We start from the raw sequence: 14,895 nt of genomic DNA on the forward strand, positions 1-14,895 counted from the left end.
TTCCTACATATGATGAAGAAAGAAATGCAAATGCCAAACCCATTCTTACCTTGTATTATATACAAAATAACAACAAAAAAAACCAGACTTAATTTTTACATTTAATTAATTTATTTATTTTGTGTGTGTACCACAGCACACACACAGAAGTCGGGAGGCAACCTGCAGGAGTTGGTTGTCCCCTTCTACATGAGTCCTAAGGGGCACACTCCAGTTGACAGGCTTCACACACAGCAAGAGCCTTTATCTGAAGAGCCATCCCTCCATAGACTTAAAACTCCACAGCCAGGCATGGTGGTACACACCTATAACCGTGCCAGATGGGAGGTGGAGGCAGGAGGTTTTTGAGTTCTAGGCTAATCTCAACCAAACAGCAATAACCATACAACATAAAAGTCCTGAAAACTATGAGAGATCTAGAAAATAGCAATGAATGTGGCAAAGGCTCTTTAAAGACAAAACTAAAACCAAGGCATCATTCATAGAGAAAAAAAAAAAAACAAACAGAAAAATCTCTGCTTGTGACTGTTAAGAAAAGGAAATGCCAAGCCTTGGACAGTGTATTTGTAAAGAACACACCTGTTCGAGGGCTTGTATCAGACATCTGTGATGATTCCAGCGCTAACCGGAAAACCCAATTTAAAAGCCCAAGGGAAAGCCAATCGTGATAGCACATGATTGCAATTTCAGCACTTCAGCCAGAGAAAGGAAGATTTTCACAATTCCAAGGTCAGTCTGTCTGATTAGGCTACTCATGGCTATATAGTGAAACCTTGTCTCAAAAACCAAACAAAACCAGCCAACTAAACCCCCAAAACTCATGAGAGACAAGAGACACATTATGTAAGAAATTGTGTGTCTGCCAAATGGATGCTGAACATCACCAGGGATGAAGGAAATGTATACTAAAGCCACCCAAGGGAACAGCATACCTACTGGGATGGCTAAAACCTAAAAGACCAAGTACATGGACTGAGGCTGGAGAGCGAGCAGGGAGTGCTTGCTTCCTGCATTGCAGGGAGCCTTGCTGTGTTACCATCTCAGAAGCAAAGCCTGTGCTTCTTAGCTGTCTCCCTTCGCCTCCTCCCCACTAACAATGAGCTGCCTGTGTCTAGACTCAGATGTATAAGTGGAGTCATAGGATGAGTGCTCTTTTGAGACTTTCCCCTTTCACATAGCATAATGTTTGAAAGATCCATTCATGTACTATGTGATCAGTACTTTCCCCATTTATGGCAAAATAAATACTCTACTGTATGGATATATCGTATATTATCCGTTCATCAGTTGGCAGGGTTATTTCCACTGTTTGGCTATAGTGTTGAACCCTGTGAATGCCATTGTACACACTGCTGTGTGGCTTGTGTTTTCCTTTCTCTTGGGTATCTACTGAGGAGTGACATTTTCTAGTTCATAGCGTAACTGGGCTTAATTATCCGAGGACCGTCAATGTCTGTAATGTCAGGACAACAATGTCATTCCTATCAACAGTATACGAAGCTTTCAGGTTCTTCAATCTTCACCAACACACTATTATTTGAACCCCTGTGGTTTTTGTTGTTTGTTTTTGAGACAGGGACTCTCTACATAGACCTGGCTGTCTTGGAGTTCATTTATGTAGACAAGGCTAGCCTTGAACTCAGAGATCTGCTTGCTTTTGGCTCCTCGGTGCTGGGTTTGCCACCATGCCCAGTGGTCTTTGAGTTATAGCTATCCTAATGGGTGTGAACTGTCAGCTAGTTGCTGTTTTTCCTTGCATTTCTATTTCCTTGGAAGTTTACTCACCCCATTCAATGGTGCAGCAGACAAGGATCTGGTTTTGGATCTTAATTCTATCCCATTATTAACAGGTTTCTCTTGTATCTGTGGTACTCTGGCTCCTGCTTTGTGGTCAAAGAAGCCAGTACTGTGAGCCTTGGAACTTGTTGCTGTTTTGGGTCTCTGGATGTCCACAGGAACCGTGGACCCCAATCATCAGTTTTTAGCAACAAGTTGCTTGAGTTGCTGAAAAGGACTGTGTGTAATCTGTACATCAGTTTGAAGACTCTGTCATCTTACCTCTGCTATGTTTTTCAGTTCATGCACATGAATCGTTTTTCATTTGGATTCATAAATTGAGGTGGGGGGGGTGGAGATTTAGCTCATTATATAATGTTTGCCTGACAAATCTTACGCAAGACCTTGGGCCCAATTCCCAGTATTTCATTAAAATTTGTTTTCAGAAATATTTTTGCATGTTTTTAAAACCATTCCCTTAAGTTCTTTATTCATTTTGCTTTGAATAGGAGTGAAATTATTTTCTAAATTTGATTTTTGTATTGTCCTTTGCAAATGTATACAGACACAATTGTTCTTTGAGTATTGATCTTGTATCCTATACAACCTTGCTGAGTGCATTAGTTTTAAAGGTGTTTTAGTAGCCTTAAGATTTTCTTTATAAAGTTCAGGCCAGTTTTGAAGAGAAATAGTTTTAAGTTTTCTTTTATTATTTGCATGCATTTAAAATGTTTTTTTTTTAAAAACATCTTCACATAATGTTGCAGAAAGAGCTTTGTTCTCTAAATGGTATATAGTTAAGGTTTCTAACTTCCTGTTTTCTCTCTCTTTCTTCTTCTTTTTTCTTTTCTCTTCTCTTCTTTTTTCTTTTCTTTTGACAGGACCTCACTACGTAGCCCTGGTTGTTTTGAGGAACTGGCTATATAGACAAGGCTGGGATGTAAGGTCTGTTACCATGCCCATCATTCCAGTTTCTTACCTTATCCTCTTGTATCTGTATTGTGTCTTTCTCATTGTATCTGTTTTGTGTCTTTCTCATTGTATCTATTTTGTCTTTCTTATTGTATCTGTTTTGTGTTTTTCTCATTGTATCTGTTTTGTTTCTTAATGTATTTCTCATTGTATCTGTTATTGTTCCCTTTGTATATTTTGTACTTTCTTAATGCATCAAAGCACTCTTACATTAGATTTTTTAAAGGAAAGGGGAAAGATACAGAAACCACCTAGATAACTTACCTAAAAAAACTAAGAATGTGTAAACCTAGAATGCAAAGGTTTTGTCTTTACTTAACTCCAGAATTAAATTTAACAGTGTCACTTCTCTGAGTGGAGGTCATGTGATCTCTTGAGGGCACTAAGGGAACGAAATTAAGGGCCTGATGGATGTTGTATTTTCAGGAACCTTTAATAAGAGACAGTTACTTTCTACCAAGGTGCAATATTCACTTGAAAAATCTCTCCAAATAATCAAGGGTCCCACTAAGAAAGGGCACTGATCTTACACGAGGAACAATGATAAACATTCATTATATATCTTTTCTGAAATGAAAATTTGAAATCACTTCTATGCTTACTAACCCCTTGGGCTTGTCACTGCCCTTAGGATCAAGTACTAAATTCTGTCTATGGAAATAATTGATTGTCCATAGCCTTAGTCCCTAGTTCCATCTCCACTCAACATTTATAGAATATGTAAACATGTATTGATCATTCAACTTTATTGAGTATTGCAAATGTTGCTCAAGTTCCTCCCTCGCATCTACCCTTCCTCTAAGGCCCACAGACAAACCGAGGCACCAGGCAATCCAAGTTCACGCTGGGAAGCAGTGAGTTCATTGGACTTCCTTGGATCACAGGTGAGGGGTTACTTAGTGCAGGGTAAGTGCTCTTTTCTTAGAGGCCGCACTGAAAACTAACATGACCCAGCAGGGATGAAGGCTTTCCACTAGTCACACAGATGGATTCCCACTCTCCGAGCTTCTCAGCCTATATACACTCTAGCCCTTCCTGGAGGCCAGTGCAGGGAAGGCAGATGCACATAGAAAGTGTGGTGTAAGTGGCTGGATACAGTGTGGGGCTCCTGAGCCTCACTCCCCTCTCTGAGTGAGCTAAACAGTCAGCAGCCACAGCTGGGATGTTCATTTGCATCAAGATGACAGTTGTTTGGCTTGGAGGACAGTCCTGTTCAACATGTACGGGTGTGTGCTAGAAGCCAAAAGGCAAGAACTCTTGAGTTCATAGTCTATTGAGAGATGAATATTACTATGACAATATTACTTTACGGCCTGGGTCATCTGCAACAATGGCTGGGGTGAAAGTAAGTCACAGTTCCTGCCTGTTGTCATCTGAGGTTATATATAACACCGGCCTCTCCTTTTAATCTTAAAAGGTTTAACTTTGAATAAGAAATTATTCACAACTCTCATATGCACCTGCCCTGATTACCTGCCCCCGCCCCCGTCCCCCCCCCCCCCCATTGGAAGAACAAGAAAGCATTGGATTAGAGTCACAGAGGAAAGGTAATTCTTGTTTTTGAGAGCTCTTGCGTAGCACTCACTCGAGTGACATCTTACAAACTCGACAGGGTTTTGCTCACTGTGTAACAGTGTAAATGAGGTCCCTATTTTCAAAAGACATCTTATCTATAGAACAGGGAGTAATCAGAACAAGTTAGCGCTGTTAGGTCTGAGTGAGCCAGAACCTGGCTTTACATCAGAGCCTTCCTCTTTCAACACACTCTTCCCTAGGTTCCACAGCCAACGGTGGAATTCACTCTAGGCAGCTTCTACCAGAGCAGCCCAGCATCAGTGAACCAGTGCTACAGTCACTTACCCTCAGCCAAAGGCTGGACAGAGAGCATCTGAATCCCGTAGCCAAAAGTGGGTTCCCAGAAACTTGGATGTTTGAAGTCTCAGGTATGACTCTCAGATGCCCGCCCTAGTTCTCCCCCCACGCCCCTGCCCCGAGGGCGCGTTCTTGTGGGCTAAATATAGCCCTTCCCTTGCCTCTTTCCCTGCACTTCAAGTCACCTACTCTCCTCAACTCAATCAAGTAGCTATCTTCACGTGATCGTGGGTCTACCATGCGTGGACACCCACGGCGCATTATACTTCTCCCTGTTAAGCCTATGTCAGATGCATGTACAAGGACCCTGCCATTTCGCCTGCCACTCAGACACTGTAATTATTCCAACATCTGCTGGGAAAAAAAAAAAAAAAAGTCCTTCTTAGTGGTGGAGGAGCCCTCCCAGTTCCCTGTGCTGTGAGTCGCACCCACTTGTCACCCGCTTCTCGCCTTCGCTGTGCACCACACCCCGCAGCCAGGGTTGAGCTTGCACGCCTCCGGGCCCTGGGTCATCCGGTCTGTCTCATCCGGTCTGTCTCCGGGGATCCAATGACACGTCCACTGACCTCTCCGCACCAGTAACCTCTCCAGTGTGACACGGTGGGAAAAGCTCTGGAGCAAGCTCACAAACGGCTTAATTTTTCCAGCGAACACTCAAGTTTTTTTAAAAAATTAATTAATTAATTAATTAATTATTTTCCCTGTCCCCAGCAGCGGTGGTTGGGTCGTTTACGACTAGGTCCTCTTTTTCTGGAAAAGCGGTCCCCAGTCCGGCCGCACACCACAGCGACGGCTTCCAGCAGCTGGTTTAGTCTCCTTTCTGATGGAAGGCCCAGCAGACCGGCAATTCTTTCCTCGTGGGGCGCGCTCTGCCCTAGTAGGTTACCCACTGCACCTTCTAAGAGGGCTTCTCCGGGTGGGGCGTGTCACCAGGTCAATTTTCCAGAGGTACAACCTCTGCACCCTGTGGTCCCCTAGCCTCCCTGCCCCACCCCATAGCAGCCCCAGGTGCCCGCTCCGCGCAGCGCGTGGCAGCTCAGGGTTGGGACCTCCGCGCCTAGGCTTTTACGCGGACCCCAGCACGTGTTGCAACAGGGGGAGTGTCGGGCAGTGTCCCGGCACAGGACGCTTTAATGGGACGGAAGAAAGCCACAGGAGGGAAGGTGGCTGACTTCATAGAGTATCATCCTATCAGCTGACCAGGATCATGGTTCACCCGCTGCGTTCGTCTGCTCGGCTGGGGCTGGGGATCTCTCTGCACCCCCGTCCCGGGGCAGCTAATGGTCGAGTCCAGGCGGGAGGCCATGTTGCTGGAATAAAGCGGGCGGGGCGGCGCGGGCGAGCAGATGCGGCTGGAGGCGCGCGGGAGCCGGGCGCGAGCAGGGCGCAGCCGCGAGGGAGGCGCGGGGGAGGCCAGCGGGAGCCGGAGCACCAGCAGCAGCCAGTGTCTGTAAAGAGCAGCCAGCCAGAGCCATAGTCGCGATGGCCGTGGCGGTGGGGAGACCGAGTGTGAGTACTGGGGCCTCACTTCTCTAGCGTGCTGATCCCGGAGCGCCGGGTGGTCTCCGCTTCGGGGCGCGTGCGGGTGGAGACTTGCGGGGACCAGGAGGGGGGCTCTGGGTGGTGGCTGATGGGGGCTGTGGGTGTGTGCATGAATTTGGGCGCGCGTCTGGGGCGGAGGGGAGCTTGGGGAGCCCGCAGGCTCAGAGCCTACCTGATGCAACATTAGATCGCTTTGGCGCGCCCCTGTTTCAGGGATGTGGGAGGAAAAGGACCCTTCCGTGAGGCGCCCTTAGAAGAGGTTGCTGCTCTCCCCAGCTACCTCTCTCTCACGCTTAGCTGGTGACAGAGGAGGAAGGCGCTGACTGAGGAGGGTTTCCTCGCGGTTCTCCCGCGCCCTGGGGGCGATCCGGGCATGAGAATTGGGTGCTGAAGCGCTGTGTCACACGGCTGTAGAAGCGGGTCAAAGGGGTGGGATTTCCGTGGTGTTTTACTCTCCCCCGCCCCGGTGCATTGTGAAATTCCGGACACCCCCAGGCGCCCACCCGGGTGACCCGGGCCCTGCCCAGGATGTGGACAAAGCCCTAGGCACACACACACACAAAGTTTTCAAAGGGCTCCCTTTCGGGGTGGGTGGAAGTCCTGAAATACTCTCGGCTGGCAGGCCGGGGGCGGCAGTAGTGAATGCGGGGCTCCGGGAAGAGGAAGGGAGGGGTGGGTGCCTGAAGAAGTGTCCCAGCACCCGAAGTCAGGGAGGGGATGCTCTGGGCTGGGGTACGTGCCACGGGCTGTGCCTCTGGGAGTATAGACTCTGGGTTTCCAACTCCGGGAGCCAGCCAGAGCGAGTAGGACTTTGAGGCTGTAGTTTAGGGTCTGCTCTCTAGCCTAGGGTGAAAAGGAGGGAAGGGGCGGTGGCGGCGGCGGCCGCCTTTCCTTTTTATTGAAAGAAGCCAAGCCCAGTGGGAAAGGCGGAGTCCTTCTCTAGGGTTTTCTTTGTCAACGTTCATTGCCCACTTTTGCCTGGTCTGCCCTAGGGGCGACTCCGGGGGAGTCCTTCCCTGGCTAGTACCCCATCTTTTTTTTTATTTTCCCTTTCGAACTTTGCAGCTAGCTTCAGGTGGTGGCCTGACATTTTGCAGATACAGAGACAAGTCTTAGATGTTGAAAACTGCCAAACCCCAGATGCTGAGTCTTTTGGCTCCCCCTGCTTACATCTCTACACACACACACACCCCTTCTGCACCCCCTGAGGAGTCTTAGCCCAGCAAGAAGTTCATGGGGTCACTCTTTGCAACATCTACCTCGATTTGATGGTTCTGCTGCAGTTTGAGGTTCTCTGAAAGACTTCCCACCCCCACCCCCCACTCCCAATCAGAAAATGCTCCCTGGTCATCATTAAGTGTTTGTGTGGGTCTTGTTAGGCCTTTCAAACTCTGTTAAATGACACATTCTTAAGAATTTTGTCTTCCTCTTCAAAACACAAATTATGCTCTTGTTAATTGGTGCGAGGTTGTCCTTACTGAGGGAATTTGCATAGTCTCTGGGCTAATCTCTTTATTACTATGGTAAGGAAATCAAGGTTAACTCTTGGCCTTATTTTTCAGGGCACAGATTCAAAGAACTAAAATAACAATGTATGTTTTAGAAGCCTCAGCAAGCGTCTGGGAACGTATCCTGTGTAGGGGGTAGTCCCCCCCCCCCCCAACACCTATCGCCAGTGCATTCTTGAGGGCTGGGGGAGGTGGTCGGAATAATTTGCTGCACATTTCCAATAAATTAGTAAGTTCATCTATGTCAGTTAAATAGGAACAATATGTGAGTTTGAGATTTAGCTGCGCGGCTGTAATTATATCCAACTCTGTGTCTGCCCACCATATGTGAGCTTACAACCACAGAGTCCTTCCTTGTGTAGGACCTTTCATTTCAGATAGTAGGGGAGGGGAGGTTCTGAAAGCATGTGTATACAGAGAAGATCCCTTCTTTATGCACATTCTCTGTCGTCACTGCAATTAAGATGGAATTACTTAAAACCTGAAAATAAGATACTGGTTCCCCAGTTGTAGGAGTGGTCAGGAATGGACTCTGAAGTCGGATAAGTCTTTGGGGAGACTGCAGAGAGTGGTCAGACTGTTTCAGTTTGTTCTCTGGAATATGGAATTGGTGTGCCCAGAACAACTTCTGTGAGTGCAGAAGAGTCCCCAAGCCCAGCTCCTAGATGGCTGTGCTGTGTCTGTAATGTTGACATTTTTCTACCTCTCTAATCCCTCTATCTGCTCTGTGGTTTAGACAAAAGACCGAAAGGGGATGGGGGAAAAAGAAAGAGGTACTATGAAGTGGACTTATTCATGAATGGAGCTCCCTTTAGTTCTCTAGAAGTCATATAAAAAAAAAGAAAGAAAGAAAAAGAAAAAAGAAAAAACCAAAAAAAAAAAATAAAAAACAGAGTTGTTGAGGAAGACATAAATCTTTCTTCTGTCTGTACAAACAACTGCTCCTGTCCGGAGAAAAAGAATGTAATCTGAGGAAGGTGGTCTCAGTTTTAGACATTGTAGGGTGACATTTACTGTGAGTAAAAAGTCAGATTTAACAAATAGAGGTACTTGTATATAAATGTCTGGGTTTTTGTGGTGTTGAGAATTGAATCCAGGGCTTGTGTTTCTTGCTCATCCTACCACTGAGCTACACCCAGTTCATCAGATGCTGTGTTTTCTGTATCATGAAATGTATATATTCAGTTACAAAGGCTTACTTTTCATGACTAGATTCATACCTCTCTTCGGTAGAGAGATACATTCTTAGTGACCAGGCAAAAGGTGTAAGTTTAATGTGGTACTGTTTGTTCCGTATTTAATCTACATCCCTAGCTTGTCCCATGTCCTCACTGGCCTTGGGCCTTGTCCCCGAGAAGGCCCCAGAGCATAGGTGCTGTTTCCAGAGTGTACCTAGTTTAGCAAGAGTGCTTCTCTCTGACTGATATGTCTCCATTTTGGATGGGTTAGTATTTCTGCATCCATATCCCAACACAGCTGTTGATTTCGAACAATGTGTGGTAATTACTCTACTTGGGAATCAGGCTTTAGGTAGATGTACAGTCTCTCTTAGAGCATGGTATTTATGGTACAGAGTCTAGGAACCGAAGAGAACTTTAGGAATGTTACAGTTTTGTTACTCGCTCCATGCAGAAGCATCTCTTACTTTTTTTTTCCTGACAAAGGGCCTGTTTCAACTTTCCTAGTGGTGTATATGGCCTGTGATGTCCTTCAAGGAATTGGTTTCATTGTCCTTTCATCCACTGTACTAAAAGAGATGGAAAACCAGGTTACTTGTCTGTCCACTTGGTACCACCATTGGTTGTTTGCCCACTTAGTAGTACTGAGGTCCTGCTTTGTGTCCGTTTCAGTCCTAGGGTTAGGGGTCAGCTGTGGACAGTAAACTCCCTCCTGATCTGCAGCAGTGGTTTATTTACATATGTATTCTTTAAAAAAAAAAAGATTCAAAATACTCCTGTATTATGGTGACAGACTTCTATGGAATTTTTAAACTAGGGAGACAGAAAGCCTGTTGGTGACAACGGTTGGGGCTCAGGTAGCCTTTTTTTCTGAGTCACTTCAGACAGTTTTTACTAAAGATACACTCTTGGAGAGATGGGGGTTGTGTGCGAGGAATTAGTGACATCAGATACTGTTTTCTTTTGTTCTAAGTTGAATCATTTTTGGGATTTGAAAATGTGACTGCAGACGGAGGGATCTGGATTGGTGTGCCTGGTGAAAGGTTAACACAGCTGAAAAAATTCAGGGCTGAGCCATCAAAACAGTGGCTGGGCTCTGTGGCTGGGATGTAGTCTAACAAAACCCAAATATCTCCTTAGCGAGTGCTGTGAGCTCTGTGCCGAAAAGATTAAGAACCAGTAGACCAGTTTAAAGTGCAGTAGTAACACTACCTTTAAAACTGTCTAAGAACCAAATAATTTCCTTTAAAAAGATCTTACATGACCTGTACCAATGTGTCTGTACTGTTGTGGAAGTCAGACTCAAGGAATTCCTTAGGGAGCAGAACACACCATACGTTCCACTGTCAGCTGACAGGTGCCGGTGGTCACTATTTCCGTTAGCCTCTAGAGCCTTACTTCAGCAAGCATAACCCTTCTTGCTTAAACTGCTAATTAGAAACCAAACTGTGCCTGGCTGGCCCTACCTGGCCAAGGGGACACTTTAACTCTGGACCCCTAGAGTTGGGCACGGGCCACCGCGTGTTGTCTCTGTTGGGATGGTTGGACTCTCCTTTGCCACAGTTTGGAGGGTTGGCTTTGATTGTTTGCCAAAGCACTGAGGGGTTCCACCCATGAAAGATGGCACTCTGGAGGAAGCTTCAGTTTTTTTCTCTTTATGGGATCTTAATTTGGATGAGGGGGAGGAGGCTGGTTGGCGGTTTTAACCTTTTACTGCGACTTGTCTTTTGTGGCCTTGGCTACCCCTTGTCGACGTTGGGGTCAGCAAAGCTGAGCCATTATTTAAGACTCAGCGAATCTGAAGCTTCTATGCTTTTTCCCAAGGAGAGCTCCTTTATAATATAACTGATACCCTCCCCCACCTCTTTTAAGTCTAGATGGACAGAAGACTCTCTTCCAACTAAACAATACCTCGGCTGACCCTGCTGGCAACCCATCAGTGCAGCTTCTGTTGAGCAGAAAAACAGTGAAGGTGATACAGGCAGGATTCCAAAAAGAATTTGCTGGGTGATCAGAAATAAAATTTGCATTGCCTGAGTTAGAAGTCAGGAGTGTGTTCCCCGATATGGCTAAAGTCAAGCCCAGGCTTGTTTTTAGTGTCATTGCCAGTGACAGAGGGCAGGATGCTCAAGTCCACTGACACAGGAAGTTATCGCTGCAGACGCTGTCCACCTGCGGAACTGGGACTCCTGTGGGATGGGCTGTGATGTATCCAGAGAGGGAACAGGCTAGAGAAGCAGGAAAAGGGGTAACTTTGGACCCTACCAGTAGGACTTCTGTTTATAACAAACAACAACCAAACAACCAAAACAAGCCTTTTCCCCACCCCTGTTTTGAAACGGAAATTAACTGCTTTGAATTTTGCCTTGTTTCTTTTGATAAGGAGCATCACTTGGGGACGAATTTGTAATTTTCTTGGAAATTGGAAACAGTTATTGTTTTCTGTAAAGTTATTTTACCACGTGCTGCCCACATGCTCTCCGTGGGCAGGTGTAGAGGTTGTGACCGTGAGCCCTTGCGTGTATTCATTCTCTGCTCTTCACCATGATTCTTCTCTTTAATTGAGGCATTGGTCCAGGCGGCCACTGGAGACTGGCTTCTGCCCTGGAACTCTAGGGACATTGTTTTCCTGACAGTCAGACTGCGTGAGGAAAGCAAGCTCAATGTGGCCGTGGGCAGGTCTTCTAAGCCGGAGGAACGGGTGTGCTGAAAGCTCTCAGAGTGAGAGGTCCTCTCGAGGCAATTCGGTGTCACACAGCTGTTAGCCTTCAGGGTTGGTGGAGAGAGTGGACTGACGTGAGGCAGGAGGTACAAATCGTGCAGACTTTTTTTTAAAAATTATTTTGCACTGTTGTATCAATTATAATTATCGCTATGCTATCTGTGACCATCCTAAGACGACATTTCTTTGTAATGAGGAAAAGTAAACATTGTTAAGTCATCAGTATAATAAATTATGATACCAAGGTTAGAAGAAACATGGCTGACCAATAGCCTCTAGCGTAGGACTGAAACGAAGCTCTCTTTCTGCTGAGGCTGAAGACTCGCTGCTTTCTTCAGTTGGCAAATAATTTCATCAGGAGCCCTCTATTTGGATTCTTCCATTCTGTGTCTGTCAAGTCCACTGTCCCAGGAAGGTCTAGAGAGGTGGTTTGTATTTTTCTGTCAGGCTCCTGTAGTAGAACAACATTGTATCTAGCCAGCTGTGTTTCTCCTGGCCACATGCTCACAATCCACCTGCCCTGTTAGTGGCTTCCTCCCACTCCCTAGTGCAGACATTCTATATAGACATGTCTTCACTGCTGTTACTCTTTAAATACTGTATCTCCCATTCATGCCTTGCTCCCAACCTATTTCTGAGTCTTGGTTGAGGGAAGATGCTGAAAATCTGCAGACTACTAATTCCCCAGGGTTAATTTCTGTGGAGAGAGAGAGGAGAAAGGACCAGGAGAGGAGAATGAACGCGTAGAGGAGACAGATGAGGACTGGGAGCTTTTGCTAGCAATTAGGATTATCAGAGGAAGGAACACAGAGTCCATAGCGTCCTTTGAGAATAGGAATATGCATCAAAGACCAGACCTTCCTTAAGTTTTAGGACATGTTACATTTGTCTCATTTGTGTGTACCTTTTCTTTTTTTGCCATGTACACATGTGAATCTCATTAAGGGTGTCCACTGATTTTATTCTGACCTGATTTTGAAACTTAGAAATAAAGGAGCCATCAAAAAAAAAAAAAAACAAAAAAAAAAACCAAAAAAAAAAAACCAACCAAACAAAACAAAACAACAACAACAAAAAACCAACTTTGTGACGAGGAACTTGTTCAGGACCTTTATTTTAATTTTTCAAAAGGGCTCTTACTATATATGTCACAGTGGCCTTGAACTAGCAATGTACCTGCTAAGTGTGTTCTCAAAATTCATGATCCTTATGCTTCTGCCTACATGTAGTGGCATGGCAGGTATGCGGCACCATGCTTGGGAGCATCTTGATTTTTAAGTTTTCTATTTGAATTTCTGTTTCGACAATTATGCCTCTGCATGTAATACACAGGGTGTGTGTATGACATCCAAGGGAGAGGTAATGAGCATAGGAAAGTGAGGCCGAGCTAACACTTACTTACCTAGCCTGAGTCAGCCCACTGGTGGGGAAAGCTTTGGAATGGTGATATTTGCTGTTCCTGTTGCTGTGGACAAGCAGTAACTTAAGACAGGAAGGATGTCTGTTTGCTCAAGGTTTGAGGGGTTATAGACCATTCTGTTGCAGAGGGAATGGTGGTGGCTAGCTCCATGACATCTTCGAGTCATGGAGGACTGGGAGTCAGATTCTGAGCCTGGATGTGGAGCTAGGCTATAGCCTTCAAGGCCACTTCCTCCAGCTACACCCCATCTCCCAAAGCGAACTCAACCTCCCAAAACAGTGATACCAATTTGAGACCAGGTGCAGCCAGTTTTCTAAGCCAGAGACCAGGTGCAGTTCAAATATGTGAACCTAGCGGGGATATTTTAACATTTAAGTCCTAAGAGGAACCAAAGCTTTTCAGATCAACATGAACACAGGCCTACCAACCCAGGTTTGATGGCTTGCACAGTTTATTTCTCCGTCAAGGTTTTATGTGTTCTGTCTTTGAGGACTGGTCTGTTTTACATTGATTCCAGCACCCAAACCTCTGTTTGTGGCAGAGGAGAAAGACATGCCGGATCCGGAGCTGATTTTGATTATCACTTTCCCAGGAATTTCATTGGCTAGTGTAAAGAATCTTGCGAAACCTCATCAGAATAAGAATAGATAATCTTCAGGGAAAAGAGTGGCCCGGTGAGTCACTTGGCCAAGCTTGAGAGCCATCCTTCTGGGAGAGGCAGCTACTGTGTTGAATGACAAATTGACCATACAGTCCCACACACTGAATCTTCTCAATTCTCCATGAAGCCAGGGGTCCTTACTGTTATTATTAGGGGTGTGTGTGAGTGGCAGAGAGAGGGTGGGGAGGGGAAGAGGGGAGAGTTCATTTCTCATTCAATGGAGCCAGGGCTTTGTGTTTTTTTGTTTTTTTGTTTGTTTTAAAACGATTGGTCTGTAGTGATTTCCCCCCCTTTCCTTGGCCTGTTCTGATTGCAGCTGGTCATGGTGGGGTGATGGCAAAGTAGGAAGGCGAGCTAAAGGAAGAGGAGCAGCCAGAGTGAACTGAAGGCGGGAGTGTGATCATGCCTATTGTTCTCTCAGGATGAGCACTGTAGCCAAGTGATGTGGTGGCCTTCGGCAAGACCTTCTGTACTCCTTGCTGGCGGACCCAGCTTGGGACTTTATGGGAAATGTCAGTGAGGCCATTAGGATTTCCAGCTGCTTGACAGAATTATTTCCCTTGGGAGGTTTCCAAAAGCAGACCTTTCCCAGCCAGTCTGTCCTAAATGCAGATGTCCCACTTCCTTCCCTTCCTTCCCTCTGCTCCCTGCTGAGAGGCAGCCCCTCTGAGTAGTTTGGTAAAACCAGGATGCGCCAGCTGAATTTGCTGAACTCTTGACCTTGGGGGGGGGGGGTTACTTGTTTCCTTTGTAGAATAGTTAACAGTCCTTCCCTCAAAGAGTTACCAATTAAATGATTTAGCTCACCCAGCCATGCTTACAGTGATACCAGGAGGTCTACACTGAAATGTGGTTGGGGATGGGGGAGAGGGGCAAGTGAATGCTAAACTAGTAACAAATTTGTACTGAAGGCTGAGTTCAAACTTAAACTGACCCCATTACTCTAGTGGGAACTGAGCCCTGGAAGTGTTTAGGCCCTCTAGTTCCTACTTAACATACCTTCGACTCCCGCTGTCATTCTGTTTATCATGAATCTTCATCATAAACCTCAGGATATTTAGGAGATTTGGGCAATTTCTTTCTTTGAATTCCCACTATATATGCAAAAAAAATATATATCTATATGTAGAAATGCAACATTTATATTGTTCCCACTTATATATGTCATAATGTGTGTACATACTCTTAGATTCCTTTATCGCTTTGAGGATACTGATGAATGGTTGGGCATGATGGTGTACCTA

At 45.7% G+C, this 14,895-nt stretch overlaps 1 protein-coding gene across 7 annotated transcripts in view; it reads left to right on the forward strand.

Annotated features, from left to right (window-relative positions):
* The first annotated feature begins 5,965 nt into the window (after positions 1-5,965).
* Septin11 (septin 11) overlaps positions 5,966-14,895 on the forward strand; it is an 89,957-nt gene continuing 81,027 nt past the window's right edge. For all 7 annotated transcript variants that reach the window (XM_029477669.2, XM_029477671.2, XM_021163118.3 and 4 more), the window contains exon 1: positions 5,966-6,129. In XM_029477669.2, coding sequence (XP_029333529.1) covers positions 6,103-6,129 — 27 coding nt within the window. In that variant the 5' untranslated portion in view covers positions 5,966-6,102. The remainder of the gene's footprint in view (positions 6,130-14,895) is intronic.

Source organism: Mus caroli, unplaced genomic scaffold (assembly GCF_978045245.1).
Source record: "Mus caroli unplaced genomic scaffold, Mus_caroli_1 scaffold_4, whole genome shotgun sequence".
Taxonomy (NCBI): domain Eukaryota; kingdom Metazoa; phylum Chordata; class Mammalia; order Rodentia; family Muridae; genus Mus; species Mus caroli.